The 16,645-nt window shown below is 50.0% G+C and overlaps 1 protein-coding gene across 3 annotated transcripts in view; it reads right to left on the bottom strand.

Moving 5' to 3' along the window:
• SMAD6 (SMAD family member 6) overlaps positions 1 to 16,645 on the bottom strand; it is a 147,211-nt gene that overhangs the window by 52,936 nt on the left and 77,630 nt on the right. For 2 of the 3 annotated variants that reach the window (XR_010946389.1, XR_010946388.1), the window contains exons 4-5: positions 4,684 to 4,850; positions 1,887 to 3,877 (exon numbers count right to left, since the gene is read on the bottom strand). Coding sequence is in view for 1 of the 3 variants with exons in the window: in XM_067751622.1 (XP_067607723.1) it covers positions 4,684 to 4,850 (167 nt within the window). In the remaining 2 variants the exon portion in view is untranslated. The remainder of the gene's footprint in view (positions 1 to 1,886; positions 3,878 to 4,683; positions 4,851 to 16,645) is intronic. The other variant, XM_067751622.1, reaches the window with a different exon arrangement.

Here is a 16,645-nt window from a genome sequence, read left to right as displayed (position 1 = left end):
CAGTTTGTTCAGCTTTTTCTTGTTGTGAGGATGGGAGGGACAACTTCCAAGTGCTTTATACGTGGGCGCTGAAACCAGAAGTGCCCCCTCCTGGGCTCTTAACAGATTTGCCAAAAGCCTGCCTTCCAGTCATGGAACAGAAGGAAGGGCAGACTGTTTTGGGGGCAGTGGGGGGCAAAGCCTGGAGCAGCTAACCTCACTACAGGTCCACTCAGAAGACCCTCCCTGTTCCTTGCAAGAGCGAGGTAACACCAGGGGAAACTGAGGTTCTGGGGAAAGAGTCGTGAACCACATCCCCAAGACGCATCTGCCTCCTCATCCCTCTGCCAACTCTGACCTTCTGGATCCCCCTATCTCCTTGAGGGACCAGCTTGAGCTGTAGTGGAGGTGGAAGCATGGGGTCATGTGAAGTGGGTATGGGACTGAGGTCAGGCTGGCCAGGCAGACCCATCAAGCACTAGCTCTATCCTTCACTAAGTGTGACCTTGGGTTGGTCACTGCACTTCTGGGGCCTCAATCCCTTCTGTAAGCTAATAACCGTACCTCCCTGGTACAACTGTGGAGAGGAGGGAAATTCCTGACACTGAGCCTGGCATATCACAGGTATCATACAAACACATTTCCTTCTTCCCCCCACAGGAGCCCCTGTCACCTTCAGAAGCCAATCCAGTAGCCCTGCCTTGGCACTGACACCTCACAGGTCAGCCCCACCTTTCCTCCATCCCATTCCAGCCCAAGGGCCAGCCAGAGGAGGGAAAGAAGGCAGGCTGAAAGCAAGTAGCTACTGTTCATGGAGTTACGTACCAGGCACTGTTCCTAGTACTTTATGTGTATTCACAGATTTAATCTGCACACACAAAATTGTATGATCTAGGAAATATTGTTACCCTACTTTACGGAAAAGGAAAATCAAGGCGCTGAGAAGTTTACAACAGTAATCCCAGTAAGTGGCGGAGCCTGGGTTTGAACCCGCAGTGCACATTCTAGGAAGAGAGGGGAAAGGAGTGAAGATCCTGGAACCTGAGAAGAGAGCTCCTCAGAGGGAGAGTCCCTCCCACTGTATTACTGATACCTTGGCTGTGGGTTTTAAGGGCTGGAGGCTCCCTCCAGGGTCCTCAGGGGATGCTTGTGCTAACACGGGGGCTGGAGCCCCACAGGAGCTGGGCTGAGGCTGGTGCAGATCCCAGATCCTGTTCTCCTGTCCCTCTGTGTGGCAGGAAGAGGCTGGGGCACATGCCTGTGTGCCCCACCCCGTGCTTCTTCAACCTGAATGTGCACACAAACCCAGAGGGATCTTATTAAAATGCAGATTTGGGTTCAGCAGGTCTGGGGCAGGATCCTAGATTCTGAATTTCTAACTGTCTCCTGGGGAAGTTAGATCCTGCTGTTCCAGGGACCACATCTGAAGAAATGAGATTCTATAGGACCCTGCATCTCAGGCCCATCTTCTTTCATCATTCTTATTTCTCACACTCCACCTGCCTGATTCCCCCTGTACTCCCAGCTCTGGAGTGAGAGTTCTCCCCACCGCCACCTCCTATGAGGCAGGGCAGCCTCTGAAGGGCATTTATGAAAAAGCTACCCAGGGAAAGGTCAGCCCCGTAAACTAGTTCATCAACATGGGCCAAACGTGAGTTGGGCCCAGCATCTCCCATCACCTCTGAGGTCCCAGAACACTGGCTTCTGGCTGAAAAGCAGCACTTATGTCACCTGTAAGATGGAGAGGTGATGACAGCCTGAGCTCACAGGGTTGATGTGGGGATTAAATGAGTTAGCACGTGGGAAGCGGTTAGCCTGGAATCTGGCGCACAGGCGGCACTCCTTAAGCATTACCTCTGAATTTTGTCAATAAATAACCAGCAAATGTGGGTTTGAAGTTGACTTACCGATAGTGAAGTGCAGCGGTCCTCAAACTTGAGTGTGCATCAGAATCACCTGGAGGGCTAGTTCAACCACAGATCTCTGGACTCCACCCCCCAGAGTTTCTGATTTAGTAGGGCTGGGGGGTGGGGGCTGAGAGCCGGCATTTCTGACCAGTCCTCAGGTGATGCTGATCCAGGCGCCAATTTTGAGATCCTCTGATCTAGGGGAAACTCCTGCCCCTGCCCCATGATGGGAAGCCTAGAGGCCAGGCCAGAGCTGGCGGTGCCAGGGCAGGTCAGGCCGAGAGGTAGGAGCCCTCCCGGCAGCCTGGGCTCCGAGGACACCAGAGAGGGGCTCATCTGAGGCCCAAGGCCCCTGCGCAGGCCTCTCCTCCAGGCCCGTTCCCTCCTGCCTGGCCCAGCACCCCGGCCCTCCGAAGGCCCCTCCACCCGGCTCTGTTTGCATTCCTGGAGCCTGCGTCAGCCAGGGCAGCGGGCATGTCTATGCGGGCAGGCCTGGCACAGTCCTGACGGCTGGCCCCGCGCTCCAGGCCTCCTGGGCAGGCGCTGCAGTGGCCACGCAGGGCTCACTTAGCAGCCCCAGTGACTCACGCTTCCTCCCAGATTCCGGGAAATGCTTTCCTCCTGTTGCTGCTGCTGCCTTTTTCTTGCTTAATGAGAAGTTCTCTGCACACTTCCATGGCAACCTCAGGATGGGGAGGCAGGGGGAGAAGGTGGATAAATCCATTCCCAAGAGGGGCCCCAAGAATTCCCATCTCTCTCTCTCTCTCACACACACACACACACACACACACACACTCTTGCCGGCCCTGGCCTGAGCCCCCAACCCACCATGGAGCTTTGGTCCAGGAGGGCCAGCCCCAGAAATGCTTGCTTTTATTAAAAAGGAATGGCCTCACAAAGGCACGACTGTAGGAAAGGTTGTAATTTGCCCAAATAAAACTTAATTTGATCCATGAAATAGCTGTGGTTTATTGTGTAATAGATGTGCTATGTGTTTCAATTTAATAGAAGCCAATATAATAAGGGGCCAGCTGGGGCCTCCAGAGGCCAGCCTCTTTCCCACCACGCACAGTAGGGCCACACAGCCCGCCCTGATGGCGGGACCTTCCGCCGAGAGAGGATGGAGAAGGGCTGGCCACAGACTCCTGGCCCAGACCACAGAGGCCTGTGGGAGAGACAGCCCAGGGACAGACGAGTAAGAGTGCTTGAAGACCAAAAAAAAAAAAAAGGGAAAGAAATAAAAACCACCCTTTTCCCAAAGCAAGGCTGCGAGTGTGTGAGTCTGAGGAGGGGTTGTGAAGGCTGAGTTACTTTCCTGTCCCCTGCTGGAGTGGCAGGGCCCCACCAGGAGCTGTGGGAGAAAGAAGGATGGGCCTGTCCCCTGGCACGTGTAGGTGACATGTCTGTCACCTGGCACGTGCATCACCCTCTGGAGATGCCTTCAGGAATGGTCCCTGGGGAGTGGGTAGCTGGCTCGGCCCCCAGAGCCTTCGTGTGCAGGGTCGGGGTGAAGGGGAGGGAGAGCCAGGGGATAACGGGCTTACTTGGGTACGGTGGGGCCCCCAGAGATGATCCAGTCAGCACCCCCTGCCCCCAGCCCACCCTTGCAGCCCAGAGAGGATAAGTGAGCTGCATAAGCTCAAATAGCCAGGGAGCAGCTCAGCTGGCTCTCGTTCCATAAACCCTTATGACACACTGGTGCTGGGTCCGGGACGGGGACGGGTAGGGTGGGATGCCGGGCCGGTCTTACAGATGCCAGGAATGTTGACCAACTGACAGAAACCAGTAGAGAAGGGAAAGCGGGTAGAAGTAGCGGGATCTCACGTTCGTCAGCTCGGCATTGGTCTGAGCATGTCCTGTGCATTATCTCATTTAATCGTCTTGACAACCCTGTACAGCAAGGTATTGGTGGCCCCATTTTTCAAATGAGGAGATTGAGGCTGGGGTGGCTTGTCCAAAATCACAGTTACCCCTGGACCCTCTGCTGCCTTCTGCGGGTGGAGACAGCATCCAATTAGCTGCACCATCACCCCTAATTCCCTACTCCTTTCTGGCTCCTGGGCTCTGATCCTAGGTCCAGGTTGCTCCTGATTCATTCTCCCCGGGACTCCTTCCCTAAAAAGACCTTTATTTGGCTCGGTGTGACCTTGGACAAACATCTGAGCCTCAGTTTTCTCATTTGTAAAATGGGAATAATTACACATACCCCACAAACACTGTTCTGGAGATTAAATGAGATACCATATAAAAAGCACCTAAGCCAGGGCTTGGCGTTCAGCAGATACTCCTTAAATCCAACTATTTCAAACAATTCCCACTGAGAATACCATACGCCAGGTACGTTTTGGAAATTAGTTTAGGAGGGAGAACCACCTAGCTTTGAATTCCAACTCTGCCATTTACTTGCTGAGTATCTGGACAGGTTATTTCACCTCCCTGAGTCTCAGTTTCACCATCTGTAAATTGGACACAACATTACCTGTTTCACAGGATGATGGGATAATTAAATGAGATAATAGATGGTGCTCAATAAACGATAGTTATTTCATCATCATCATCATTATTCTCTTCCTAAACTCTCTTCTATGGCATGGCCTCCAGCGTGTAGGAACAACAAGTCTAGTGCAATGCTGCCCCATAATCTTGCTTGAGCTGTGTCCCCCTTCCCTCAAAGACTTCTTAGTCTATCTGTGAACTAGGGTTTCTGCACTGAGGCTCTGAGAACCCTCTGTATCCTGAGCACACCAGAAACAAATCACACATGAATCCAATGACTGAAAGAACGGAAAGCAGTTACCCTGGAAGCATCTGCAGGACATGGTCTTCTGTTCTTCCAAGGAAATGTCCTCTTTTTGCCAAACCCACTGTTGGGCTGAGAAGGGTGGGTCTGTGGGCCATCCGGAGGGATAGGAGCCTTGTTCGTCAGGGTGGGGTCTCCCAGGAACAGTAGCCAGGAGTTCTTCTCTGAAAGTCAAATGAAAGGGGAGATGCACCCCATCACCTCTCTGGGAACTGTGGGCATGCTCCTCTCCTCCCCTCCTGTCCTGCCAGCTCCCACCTGTGCCTGCCAGATGGCAGCGAGGCCAGGAAGCCCAGTTAGAAAGCCATGCTGTGGCCTGGTCATCTAAAGCCACAGCATGAGGCTTATACGAGATTGGAGCCCTTGAGACTGTGACTCACCCAAGGTCACAGCAGATTGTGTGCGTGTGTGTGTATGTGTGTCCACATTTCCCATTATGTCTTGTCGAGTTCCCTTAATCTCAGGACCTTGCAGAGGTGCTACAGGGGTCAAGGGAGCCAGGTGAGCCAGTGGAAGTACACTATACAAATGTAAGCGTCATTTATTGTCATTTAATACAGTCAAACTTCAATTAAGCAGAACACTGGCAGATAGAAATGTTTAATTAAGACAACACCAAATCCCTTTGGTTCAACATTTATGGTGGAGAGTCTTTTTTATAATTATAATTTATAATAAAGATAATGCATGCTTATTGTAGAAAATTTGAAAAATGTGAGAATGTATTTAAAAAAAAAAAGAATGCAGAAACCACCCCTAAGTCCACAACCCAGAAATATTCACTGGTTACATTTTATATACATGTATATGCATTAATATCACAATATTGATATGTATGTATATAGTCAGCACTTTATATGTGCCAGGGACCGAATTCAGTGCTTACTGCATTATTTATGTGTATATATATGTAAATGAAGTATTTTACATATATGTAGATATATCACCTGCTTTTTTCCATTTGGCATTATATCATAACTTTTCCAAATAATTGGAAATATTCTAAAACATGATCATTTTTCTTTATAAAAATAACACATGCTTACGGTAGGGTAAATAATTCAGAAAAATAGAAGGTGGAAAGAAAAAACTCTCCAAGTGCACTTTGATCTCCCCTCCCATTTTCTCAGGCACAAGCGCCATTGACAATTAAACATGATTTTTAAAGGCTGCATAACATTTTGTCACATAGATGTACCATCATTTCTGTCATTCCTTATTTTTGGACAGTTAGACTGTTTTAGAAATTTTGCTGCCATAAAAAATGAGTATTTCTCAGGAAAGGTCCCCAGAGGCAGAACTGCTGGAACAGAGGGCATAAACATTTTTAAGCCTTTTGATCCATATTGAGAAACTGATTTCCTGAAAACTGCCCCTGTTTGCAAGCCCTTCAGCATAGAAAGAGAACATTCATCTTATTCATCACACTTCATCTCAGCCCCGTTGAGCACTATTTGTTTTTTATAGTCCTGCCAAGGTGATAAGTGAAAAATAACATCTCGCAGTTTTAATTGAGGTTTTGTTTTCTAACGAGTTTAAACATATTCTTAGTCACTTACTTTTAAACATAAACATCAACTTAGTCACTGTTTTTCCTTTTGTTAATTTTTTTTTGTGTCTGCTGCCCATTTTTTTTTTCTACTGAGGTTCTTAAATTTTTTTCTTTTTGATTTGCAAGTGCTCTTTACATATGTGTTGTTATTTTAATTATATTTATGGGATGTTTTGATGTACAGAAGTTTCCAATTTTAAGCACACAAATATATACGTCTTTTTCTTTATTATTTCTTCCATTACTGCTGTGCTTAAAGAGACCCTTCCAAAAAAAAAAAGAGAGACCCTTCCCATCCAGAGATCAAAATCATGAACATTTTATTCTAGCTATTTCATAGTTTCATTGTTTTCACATTTTGCAGTCTCATCCATCTGGAATTTATTCTGCTCTTTAGGGTGAGGTGAAAATGGAGCTATTCACTCTCCTCCCCTCCCCCCTCCTCTATCTCCTTGTTTTCCCCTGCACCACTCGTGAAGCAAACCTTCCTTTCTAGGGGACTCTATGAAGTGTAGCAGCCCTAGGCACTGGGCTGTCACCACCTGAAGACACCCCCAGTCCTCCAGCAATACCTTTAACGTATATACATCAGGCACCAGGGCTCTCTGTCCCCCACTGGGGACACAGAAACCACCAGAGCACCATTACCACCCTCAAGCAGCTCACAAGTAGAGAGAAAACAGGCCAATCAACAGACAAGGACGGACATCTGGGTGCTGTGTGAGTCTCCGCAGGCAGGTTTACCTGGGCCAGGTGAAGGGATGGCTGTTAAGGGATGGGTCCCAGAGGAACTGACAGTGAGCTGAAGCATTGAGAAGTGAACATATTAAAGGACATAAAAGCACCCAACAAACAGGTGACCCAAGGGGGCCTGGGTGGGAGAAGATGATTCCCACCATCCATTTGTAACATATGTGTGTATCTCCTAATACATACATTAAACACTCATAAGGTGACTACTCTAAATGACAGGAAAGGAGTTTGACAATTAAGCACTGGAGCAGGAGAAGGGTATCTAGGAAGAGGGAAGAGCTTAAGCAAAGGCTTGGAGTCACAAATCAGTTTGGCCTATTTAGGGACCACTGTTGGTTCAGCCTCAGGAGCGTGAGGGGACCAAAAAGGGCCCGACACATCCCATAAGGGGCTTGGACTTTGATGGGCAGCCCATGGATGGCTTTAGGCAGAGGAATGACTTGCCAAGCTGCATTCTAGGAAGGTCCCTCTGGCCGCAGTGTAGCGAGGGGAAAAAAGGAGCTCCTGGAGGCCTGTGGAGGGACCCATTATAGGGCGGCTGTGGCTATGTCACAGAAAGATTACGATGGGCCAGAGCCGTGGTGGTCTGGGGCTGCCCCTTCCAGCCTGGGAGTCTGTCCGTGAACAAGTTCAGCCTGTGCACACCTGGCCTTCAGTCACTATGAGATCCCACCCATGAGGGAGGGTTCTGGGCCCCCTCGGCCCAGGCCCCAGACTCAGCGTGCTTGGCTTCTCTGCGGGTGAAGGTCAAGGATATAAAAACCACGGAGCCCAAAGGCAACCAGAGTCTGAAGCAAGAGCAATCTCAGTCGAACCCTAGCTCTATCCCTCACCTCCCGCGAGACCTTAGGCAAAGTACTGAGCTCTTCCTAGCCTCACTCTTCCATATATGTAAAATGGGACAGCCGTACCTATAAAAAGCGGTAGTGTGAGAGTCCAGTGTGAGTATTCCATTAGACCGTGTATGTAAGGTCCTCGCCTGTGGGAGAGGCTCAGTTTATGTCAGTACAACACCACCGCCCTAAAGAAGACAAGTGTTCTAAAACGAGAGCTTAGCAAAGGCCCTGCTTAACCCAAAGGAATGTCCAGGATTTCAGGCACAGGAAGGCAGGTGGCATCACAGCCGACAAACTACAGCTTATAAAAGAACACTGGCCCAGTTTCTGTGTCTGACTAGCCCTTTCCACTCTGCTTTCTTTCCATCCCAGCCCTCTGTCGAGCCCTTACTCTCTCCTAAGTCACGTCTCAGACCACATCAATGCTCCCATCAGTACCTCTAGTTTTCCAAAGCACTTTCCTGCTCCTGAGTTCATTGGTTCCTTGCAACCATGCTGTCAAAGCAGGCCTTAGACCCATGTCACAGATGAAGAAACTGAGACCATCCCCATATGGGGAGGAGGTGTTAGTGAGCCCCTTGGCTACTCCATGCTCCCCTAGTCTTCTTAGCCTCCCAAGCATGGTGTCCACAGCCAGGGCACAGGCTAAGAGTCATGAAATGCTATGAGCCAGGGTCTGTGAGGCACATGAAAGAATCCCAGTGCCTTGGCTGAGGGAAAGCTAGCGAGCACTGGAACAAGAATCAGACAGACCCAGTAACAACCCAGCACCACCAGTTGGCTGTGTGACCTTTAGGAGATCGCTTGACCTCTCAGAGCTTCTGGTTCTCATCTATTAAGCAGGCGTCATCCCACAGATGCTGAAGCACTGCCGTGGGCATGAAATGAGAGAACTGGTGGTGCATTAGTTATTTACTGCTGTGTAACAAATTGCCTTGTTTTTAGAGAGACTATCTCCCCGAACTAGTCAGTCCAACCTGTCCCGTTTGTCAACACCACCAGTTAGATGGCATTTATCAGCCTGACCAGATGTCTGAGTGATGGGAGCAGATATTCAGAGGTGCTGACAGGTGTTCTGCACGGGAGGTGCAGCAGTTGGGGCTATCTCATGCTGTTTCTTATAACTTCTTGGTTTGGGAAGGTTAAGGGAAATGGCCATCAAATTATGGTCAGAGCTATCTGGCGGCAGATGGCTAACCAAGCAGTAAATTTAAGGCATGCGCATCAGTGTGGGAGGGTTGTACGGGGTGCTGTCCATCGTGAGGAAGATCCTGGTGTCCAAGGTGTTCCCTTCCCAGGTGCTGGGTTGCTGCTCTTCCTCCACTGCCAGAAAAGCTGCGTGTTCTCTCCCAGTGTCTATACTTTCATCTTTTCCCCACTCATCCCCTACTTGTACCCAGACCTTTCTCCCATAAGGGCCAGGTACGCTAGTGACAGGGCATTTTAATACAATTTAACCCGAATTCCATTTGAATCCCCTTTGGTCGGACTACCAAGCATAGGTTGCATTAACTAGGCTGGCCTTTCAGGGAAAGTAAGAAGTAGCCAGCCCAGGAATGGTTAGGGCAGAATCTCCATGTAAACCCCCACCCTTTTCATCCTGGTTATCACCCGGGAGGTGGCCCAGAGCGGATGATCCCTTTCTGCGGGCAGCCACAATCAAAGACCAAACTGCCTTACTCAGGTGTATGGACCCAGTGGAGGGGAGGGAGATAAAGTTGGGAATGTTGACTTGACAAGACCATCCCTATGGATGGCAGGGAGCAGGGACAGTCATGAACACCTTGACCGACAGCCCACGGTCAAGTGCCTTCTGCAATACAGTTGCACCATTATTAAAGTGTAAATGGTCCCGAAAGCTGAAAACATGACCCAGATCAGTTTCAGGTGCCACGACGTTGCGGCCTGAATTGGCTGATCAGACTGGAACAGCAACACCATAACCTGAAAATGTGTCAGCAGCAGGGAGGCACCCACCCACAGCCCCAAGACGGGGTCAAAGGTCCAGGGCAGTCAATCTCCCCAAAGCAGTCAGGACCCGTGCCCACTGCAAGACAGCCAGGTCAACTTTGGACGGCAGTCACAGGTCGGTGTGCAGTGTAGGAACACGGCATCCTTTACTTGCTCAGCCCTCTGAGGGTAGTCGTGGGATGATAGGTCCAGGCAGCAGTGGGGGCAACCTGGGTAGGGCAGGCATGCCAGTCGGTCTCATCAGAGAACAGACCTTTCCCGTAGGCGTCTGCAGGAGTGACCCACAAAGTTCAATCAGTAGGCTCAATTTGTCGTGACAGTTTGTGACCCTACGGAGAGGTGTCTTTAATCTGACAGCTTATAGTTTTCCAAGCAGTAGATGAAACAGCTAGGTCATTGGCTAAATCTCAGAGACAGTAAAACTATAGGAAGCTCCATCACGAGCAGTGTTGGCTGGAGCTGTGAGAACAGCCTTGAGATCTGCCCACTGAGGCAGAGCAGCTGCAGCTGCCCAGTAGACACATTGGGACAAACCCAACCTGCAGCAGTAAGAGCCCTGATACCTGTCCATCCTCCACCTATGGTTTCCTCTGGGAGTTTGTCTGTCTCGGGGAAATTTCCCCAAGAAGGTCAAAACTTCCTTAGAGCAGCTAGGACTCACAGACCTTTGACTGTCATCTCGGCCTGGATCTAAAGTTGGTGTGACAGACTGCAATGAGGGGCTGAGTCATCATCCTTCCCTAGCGAGTGTGACCTGTCCCACCCTCTTGTCTCCAAGTGAACGAGCCAAAGTTCTAAGAATCCTGCTGGTTTCTCCCCATAGCAGTGGTGAATTTCCCTCCTTTCTTGGCATAAGTGCCTGTCTCCCTAACTGCTATCTGAAAGGAAAGAGTGACCTCGGTCCACACAGGAGAAATCCTAGTGGTGGTTGTTTTCATGGGGGAGGAATGGAGGTGGAACACTAGACTGACGAGGAAGTCCCACCACCCGGAGAGTTAGCCACGACCAGGGCAGTGTTTTGGCAGCTGTCTTCAAACCTCCTTCCTAGTACTCAGGCTGCAACCACCTCCCCATTAAAAGGCCATAAAATAGAGGGCCATCTATTGCCCACTTGGCCGTACAACTTGGGCAACCTATTTGCTAGTGATTTCCATGGACTTCCCTCAAAATCCCATTAATTGGCTTGCAAGCCCCTCCTTTTTCCTCTTTCAGAGAGCCATGTCTCTCTCAGCATCCCATCCTCATCACTGTCAAGATCTATGAAGGATGTGAGATTTTAGCCTATTTGTAAGACAATAAGTTAGCTTGCCCTGTTTCCTGAACGCTGGTGGAAGACATGAGACTCCTGGGCCAGAGAAAACAGACTTTTATTACTCACAGCACCACTGGCAACGTGAGCAGTACTGGTTTTCTTGTGGTGCAAAGAGAGACAAGCGACGCCTTCACACTCAGTGGGGTGCTTTATAGGAGAGGAATTCCGAGCTTAGGGAACCCAAATCTTTTATAATGGGCAGTAAAATGATGGCGCTTTGCACAAGAGGGAGACACGATCTCTATCTTCTAAGTCTGTTGGCTATCATATATCCTTGAAGAGAGTCTAGAAGGCAGTCAGTGCCTCTGCTTGCAAGATTCTCAGAGAGACCCATGGAGAGCTGTCGCCCAACACTACAAACGTTCTCATCTGGTCCCTATGTGGTAGAGGATATCATCTGCATTTTACGTATGAGAGAATCACAGCCCAGAGGAAACACATGAAAAGACCAGGTTCACAGAGACTGGAAAATGGTGGAGCCAAGATTCAAACATCCACACGCTTTCACTTTTCTCCAAAGCTGGCCCTGCATCTTCAGCAGCAGCAGCTCGGGCATAAGGCTTGATGGAGAAGGTGGCAAAATCTCGTGTTCAAAGATGATTTTCAGCGGCTCTGTGTCCCCTCTCTCCCCAGCCATGGCACATTCCAGAAGAGACTCACCTCAAAGGCCTTTGGCTTCTCCTGGTCGCTTGGGAGCCCACCCCTGAAGCCTAGAAACTGTCACAGAAGGTGTTCGATGACATTGCCTGCTCCCTAGCGGGGCACCCCTGGAATCTCCAGGCTCAGAATCAGACAGAATGGGATCCCAAATATACAAACTGACAATTCCTCAATTTAAAACCTTGCGTGGCTCAAGCTGGTTCTTCTTCCCTGTGAGTCGTGGCAGGGACACCCCTCAGCACAGCCAGGGCCTGGCAGAGATCCTGGCTGTGGGCCCGGATGGGGCCAAGTGGCCCCGAGGGTCAGACCTCAACCCCTTGGAGCCCCAGAGTGAGGAGAGCCTAGGAGCCAGCCAAGGCCTGTCACCGAGGCGCCACTCGGCTTTCTGGGGATCTGATGTGGTTTTTGACATGTATTGACATTATATGTTGGGCAACACAAAGCAGGGGATTCTTAAAGAGTCAAAATAGTTGTCGTCAGGTCCAGGAACAGCAACCATCCTCCCTCCATGGGTGGACGAGGAAAGGGAAGAGGGAGCAGGGGTGGGAGTGGGGTCACCATTGCCAAAGGGTCTGCTTCCAATACACACACTTAGAAAGCACCGATATGCTGCCCATTTTAGACAATTTAAGGAACTTGGCCAACATTCTATGGCCTATGGAGAAGATTTTTTTCCCCTTCTCTACAAAAACTTATGAATAGATGTGTTTCTGTTGGAATGTTAAGGAAAGGACATCTTAGACTGCGTGCGTGGACACAGTGTTGTTTATGTGTGTGTTTTTCTAGGCATTCCTAAAGCTCCATTTTGTTCACTGCTCAAAGATGAGAAATAGAAAGTGAAACTATTACAAATAAACATTTCCAATTAATTTGCTGGTTCAAACAAAACTGACCTCAGAAAGCTGGCAATAAACACAGTATTTTAAAAATTCAACAAATGCTAAATGTGACTACAAGCAGGCCCTATTCTAACTGCTTTACAAATATAAACCCATTTAATTTCATCTTCCTAACTATCCTAGGAGGTGTCCGTTCTAACAAATAAGGAAACTGAGGCTCAGAGACCTTAGGTAACTTACCCAAGGTCACTTAGCTGGAGGCAGAGCTGGGCCTGGAGCCCTGGGAGTTGCCTCCAAAGCTTGTGTGCTCAGCAGCCATGGAAAGTCAAGGTCAGAACTGCTGCCATTCATTGGGGGATTGGGGGTGAGGGTGGGTAGGAACACCAGCTCTGGAACCAGAGAGATCTGAGTGGGAATCCTCCATCTGATACTTCCTCGCTGTGTGACCTTGGGCAACTTACTTAACTCCACTGAGCCTCATCTATAAAACAGAAATAAGGATTAAATGAGATGATACAAAGTGCCTACTACATAACAAGTCCCTCAGTAAATGATAACTGTTATAATTATTGCTAAACAAAGTAAGGGTTCCGTTACTAGCAATTGTCTCAGCTCGTCTCAGCAGATCTAATAGGAAAGCCCACCCTAGATTCTGGAGTGAGCATCAGGGGCTCTCTAGAGCCCCTGGGCTCCCCCAAAAGGCACCATCAAGCCATCTGGTTTAGACCTTTCAGTTTTGAAGGGAAGTTAAAGCCCAGTAAGAGGGGTCTCTCCCTGCATCACTCAGCCAGGTCTCCCACGGTGCCCCTAGGAAGTCCAAGGAGGTCACATTAAAAACCATCCGTGTCCTCTACTCATCACATAAGCTCCCAGTCTCACCCTCAGAAATTCTAGGCATTTCATCTATACTCCACTAGCCTCGCTGTGACCTGCGTTGAAAACAGCAAGGCTGAGAGGCTGTTCTAGCCTTTATTCCGGGTGACAGTCAGCCTAGACTGGACACCCCCTTCCCCAGCATTCTCCACCAAACCCCCGACCAGGCCAAGGTGACACACAACTTCCCCTGGGTTATCCAGGTTGCCTGAAGTCAGCAAAGGCCTCACGATCCCGGGGTGAAGAATTGTAAAACTTTGCCTCCATATGCCTTTTATTAAAAAGCATAGGGAAGGGCTTCCCCGGTGGCGCAGTGGTTGAGAGTCCGCCTGCCGATGCAGGGGACACAGGCTTGTGCCCTGGTCCGGGAAGATCCCACATGCCGCGGAGCGGCTGGGCCCGTGAGCCATGGCCGCTGAGCCTGCGCATCCGGAGCCTGTGCTCCGCAGCGGGAGAGGCCACAACAGTGAGAGGCCTGTGTACCGCAAAAAAAAGAAAAAAAAAAAAAAGCATAGGGAACACAACAATGAGGATGCACTTAATGCCACAGATCTGCACACTGAAAGATGGTTAAAATGACAAATTTTATGTTACGTGTATTTTACCACAATAACACCACCACCAACAAAAGCATAGGGAAGATGAAAAAGTTCTAGGGATGGATGGTGGTGACAGTTGTACAACAATGCAAATGTACTTAATGCCACTTAATGCCACCCTTAAAAATGATTAAACTGGTCAATTTTATGCTATATATATATATATATATATATATTTTTTTTAACCACAATTAAAAACAAACAAAACCAAAAAATGATCTGTGCCCCTACCCTTGCCTCTTGACTGCTTTGCTCAGGCTGATCCTGTCTTCACAGAAGCCTTTGCAGCATCTCTGAGAAATCAGCTCTGGAAGGAGCCCCAAGTCAAGGGTTTGGCCCCCATTGGCCACTGCCTTGGTGTGTGACCCTGGTCACCACCCTGACCTCTCTGAGCCTCAGTTCTATGACAGGGATGGAACTAGATGTCCTCTAAGGGCCCTCCCAGCTTAGCCATTCTCTGAGTCTGTGTTCTAAATCATCAAAGGAACACGCCATCAGGAATTCTTGCTACCACATCCCCAGGAGGGTAGAATAAGACGATAGGACCTGGGGCCTGAGGCTAGGGGAGGAGATGAGGGTTCTTAGGGGCCTGTAAGGAGAAGCCAGCTGGGGTTGTCATGGAGACACAGGATCCTAATAAACACACCCCCCTCTGGATGACCGCTCGTTCCTTTAGAGTTTATAAAACACACCCACATCTATTACCTCCATGACCCTTTCATTCCACAAACATCCAGGGAGCCTATCCTCTGTGCCCGGCACTGGGCTGGACCAGGGCCAGGGGGGCCAAAGGGACATAAGACATCTCTGGCTTCTAGGAGACTCCCAGGGGGGAGAGAGGGGACAGCGGCGTGGGCAGATCTTGGATTGGGCAGGAGGGAGCGTGGGCAGGCTCTCTGTATCCTGAGAGCACAGGCAGTCACCAGAGAGGTCACTGTCACTCGGAGGACTGACAGATTTGACAGTGACACCCACACTGTCAGATGTGGGTGCAGACCATGACTCTGGGTGAACAGTGGATTGGAGGGGGTGGGAGAGGGATGGAAGCCCAGTAAGAGGCCACAGCAGCTGTCAGGGGGAGGCCCTGGCGTCCCCAACAAGGGATGTCCCAGTGGGTCACCGACTATGCCTGCTGGGGAAACTGAGGTTCACACAGGTCAGCTGATGGCCCAAGGCAACAGCGACTTAGGAGATCTGGATTTGAGTCCTCATACGCTGAGCCCCTAACCCAGGTTTTCTTCACCAACCTGGGCTACCTTCCAGGCCCCAAGATAATACCAGGGGGCACTTGCTGACATCTTAACAGGCATTAATTCAGTTAATCCTCCTGACAACCCTAGGATGTAAACACTCTTATTGTGTTTTGGTTTTTTTTAAGATTTTTTTTTTTTTTGATGTGGACCATTTAAAAGTCTTTATCGACCTCGTTACAATATTGCTTCTGTTTTTTATGTTTTGTTTTTTTGGCCGCAAGGCATGTGGGATCTGAGCTCCCTGACCAGGGATCAAACTGCACTCCCTGCCTTTGCAAGGCAAAGTCTTAACCACTGGACCACCAGGGAAGTCCCAAATACTCTTCCTGTTATTCCAATGAGGCAACTCAGGCCCAGAGAGGTTAAGTATATAACTTGCCTCAGATCACCTATCTGGTAAGTAGCAGAGTCTAGATTAGAACAGGCAGCTGCAGCCAGAGGCAGCCGGAACAACAAAGTCCCCTGAAATGTGTGTGTGGGACGGGAGCTCCCAGGACAGGTGGCGGGGGGATGGGGGGAGTTCACAGACGTGAACAGAGGTGTGTGCATGCCCTCCAGAGCACTGGGGGAATCCATGCCCAGACACAGAGGAAACAGCCAGACCAGGAGTCTCAAGACATGGGTGTTAGGCTCAGCGCTGCCCTGTACTTGCTGTGTGACCTCGGGCTCCTCATGGTCCTCTCTGAGCCTTGGGTTTTCTCACCTGAAGCATGAACACAAGATCTCCAGGCACCCCCTCTCCCAGCTGTGCTTCCCTCACTCGTAGTAGATCCATCCGTCCACAGCCCCTACCCACAGACATTCCCAGAGACTAAGCAGGGAAGGGACTGGACTTGGGGGTGGGCTGTGAAGCTGAGAGGAAGGAGCAATGGAGGGACTAAGGCCTCTCAAAGAACCTAGTCAACAGAAGGAAATCCATTCCCTCTCCACCCTCACCCCAGGCCTGGGCTTGGGTTTGGGGGCAGTAAGCCCCACCCACCTCGCTTCCCAGGGCCTGCAGGGACCAGGCTCCCACGACGCTCTCCAGAGACGGGGCCTTGTTTAGAAAGTGTCTTCTTTGGAGCCTGAGTCACTGGATCCCTGGGTGGTCTGGGGGAAACCACAGAGTTTCTGCCAGCACCACAACCGGGAAAGGGGGAGGACAGCAGGTCCCAGCGCCACTTGTGCCCTCAGCAACTCAGCCTGTTCTGTCTGGGACTTGGTTTCCCTGTGTGAACTGAGGGGCTAGAACTGGAGTCTCAGACCCCCACAAAGAAAGGCAGCCACCGGGCCTTCTTTCTTAACACTCGAGGCCACCCAAGCACCTTAGGG

This window comes from Pseudorca crassidens, chromosome 1 (genome assembly GCF_039906515.1).
Source record: "Pseudorca crassidens isolate mPseCra1 chromosome 1, mPseCra1.hap1, whole genome shotgun sequence".
NCBI classification, from domain to species: Eukaryota; Metazoa; Chordata; class Mammalia; order Artiodactyla; family Delphinidae; genus Pseudorca; species Pseudorca crassidens.
Note: the sequence above shows the minus strand (reverse complement) of the source record. Positions and strands in the feature narration are given on the sequence as shown.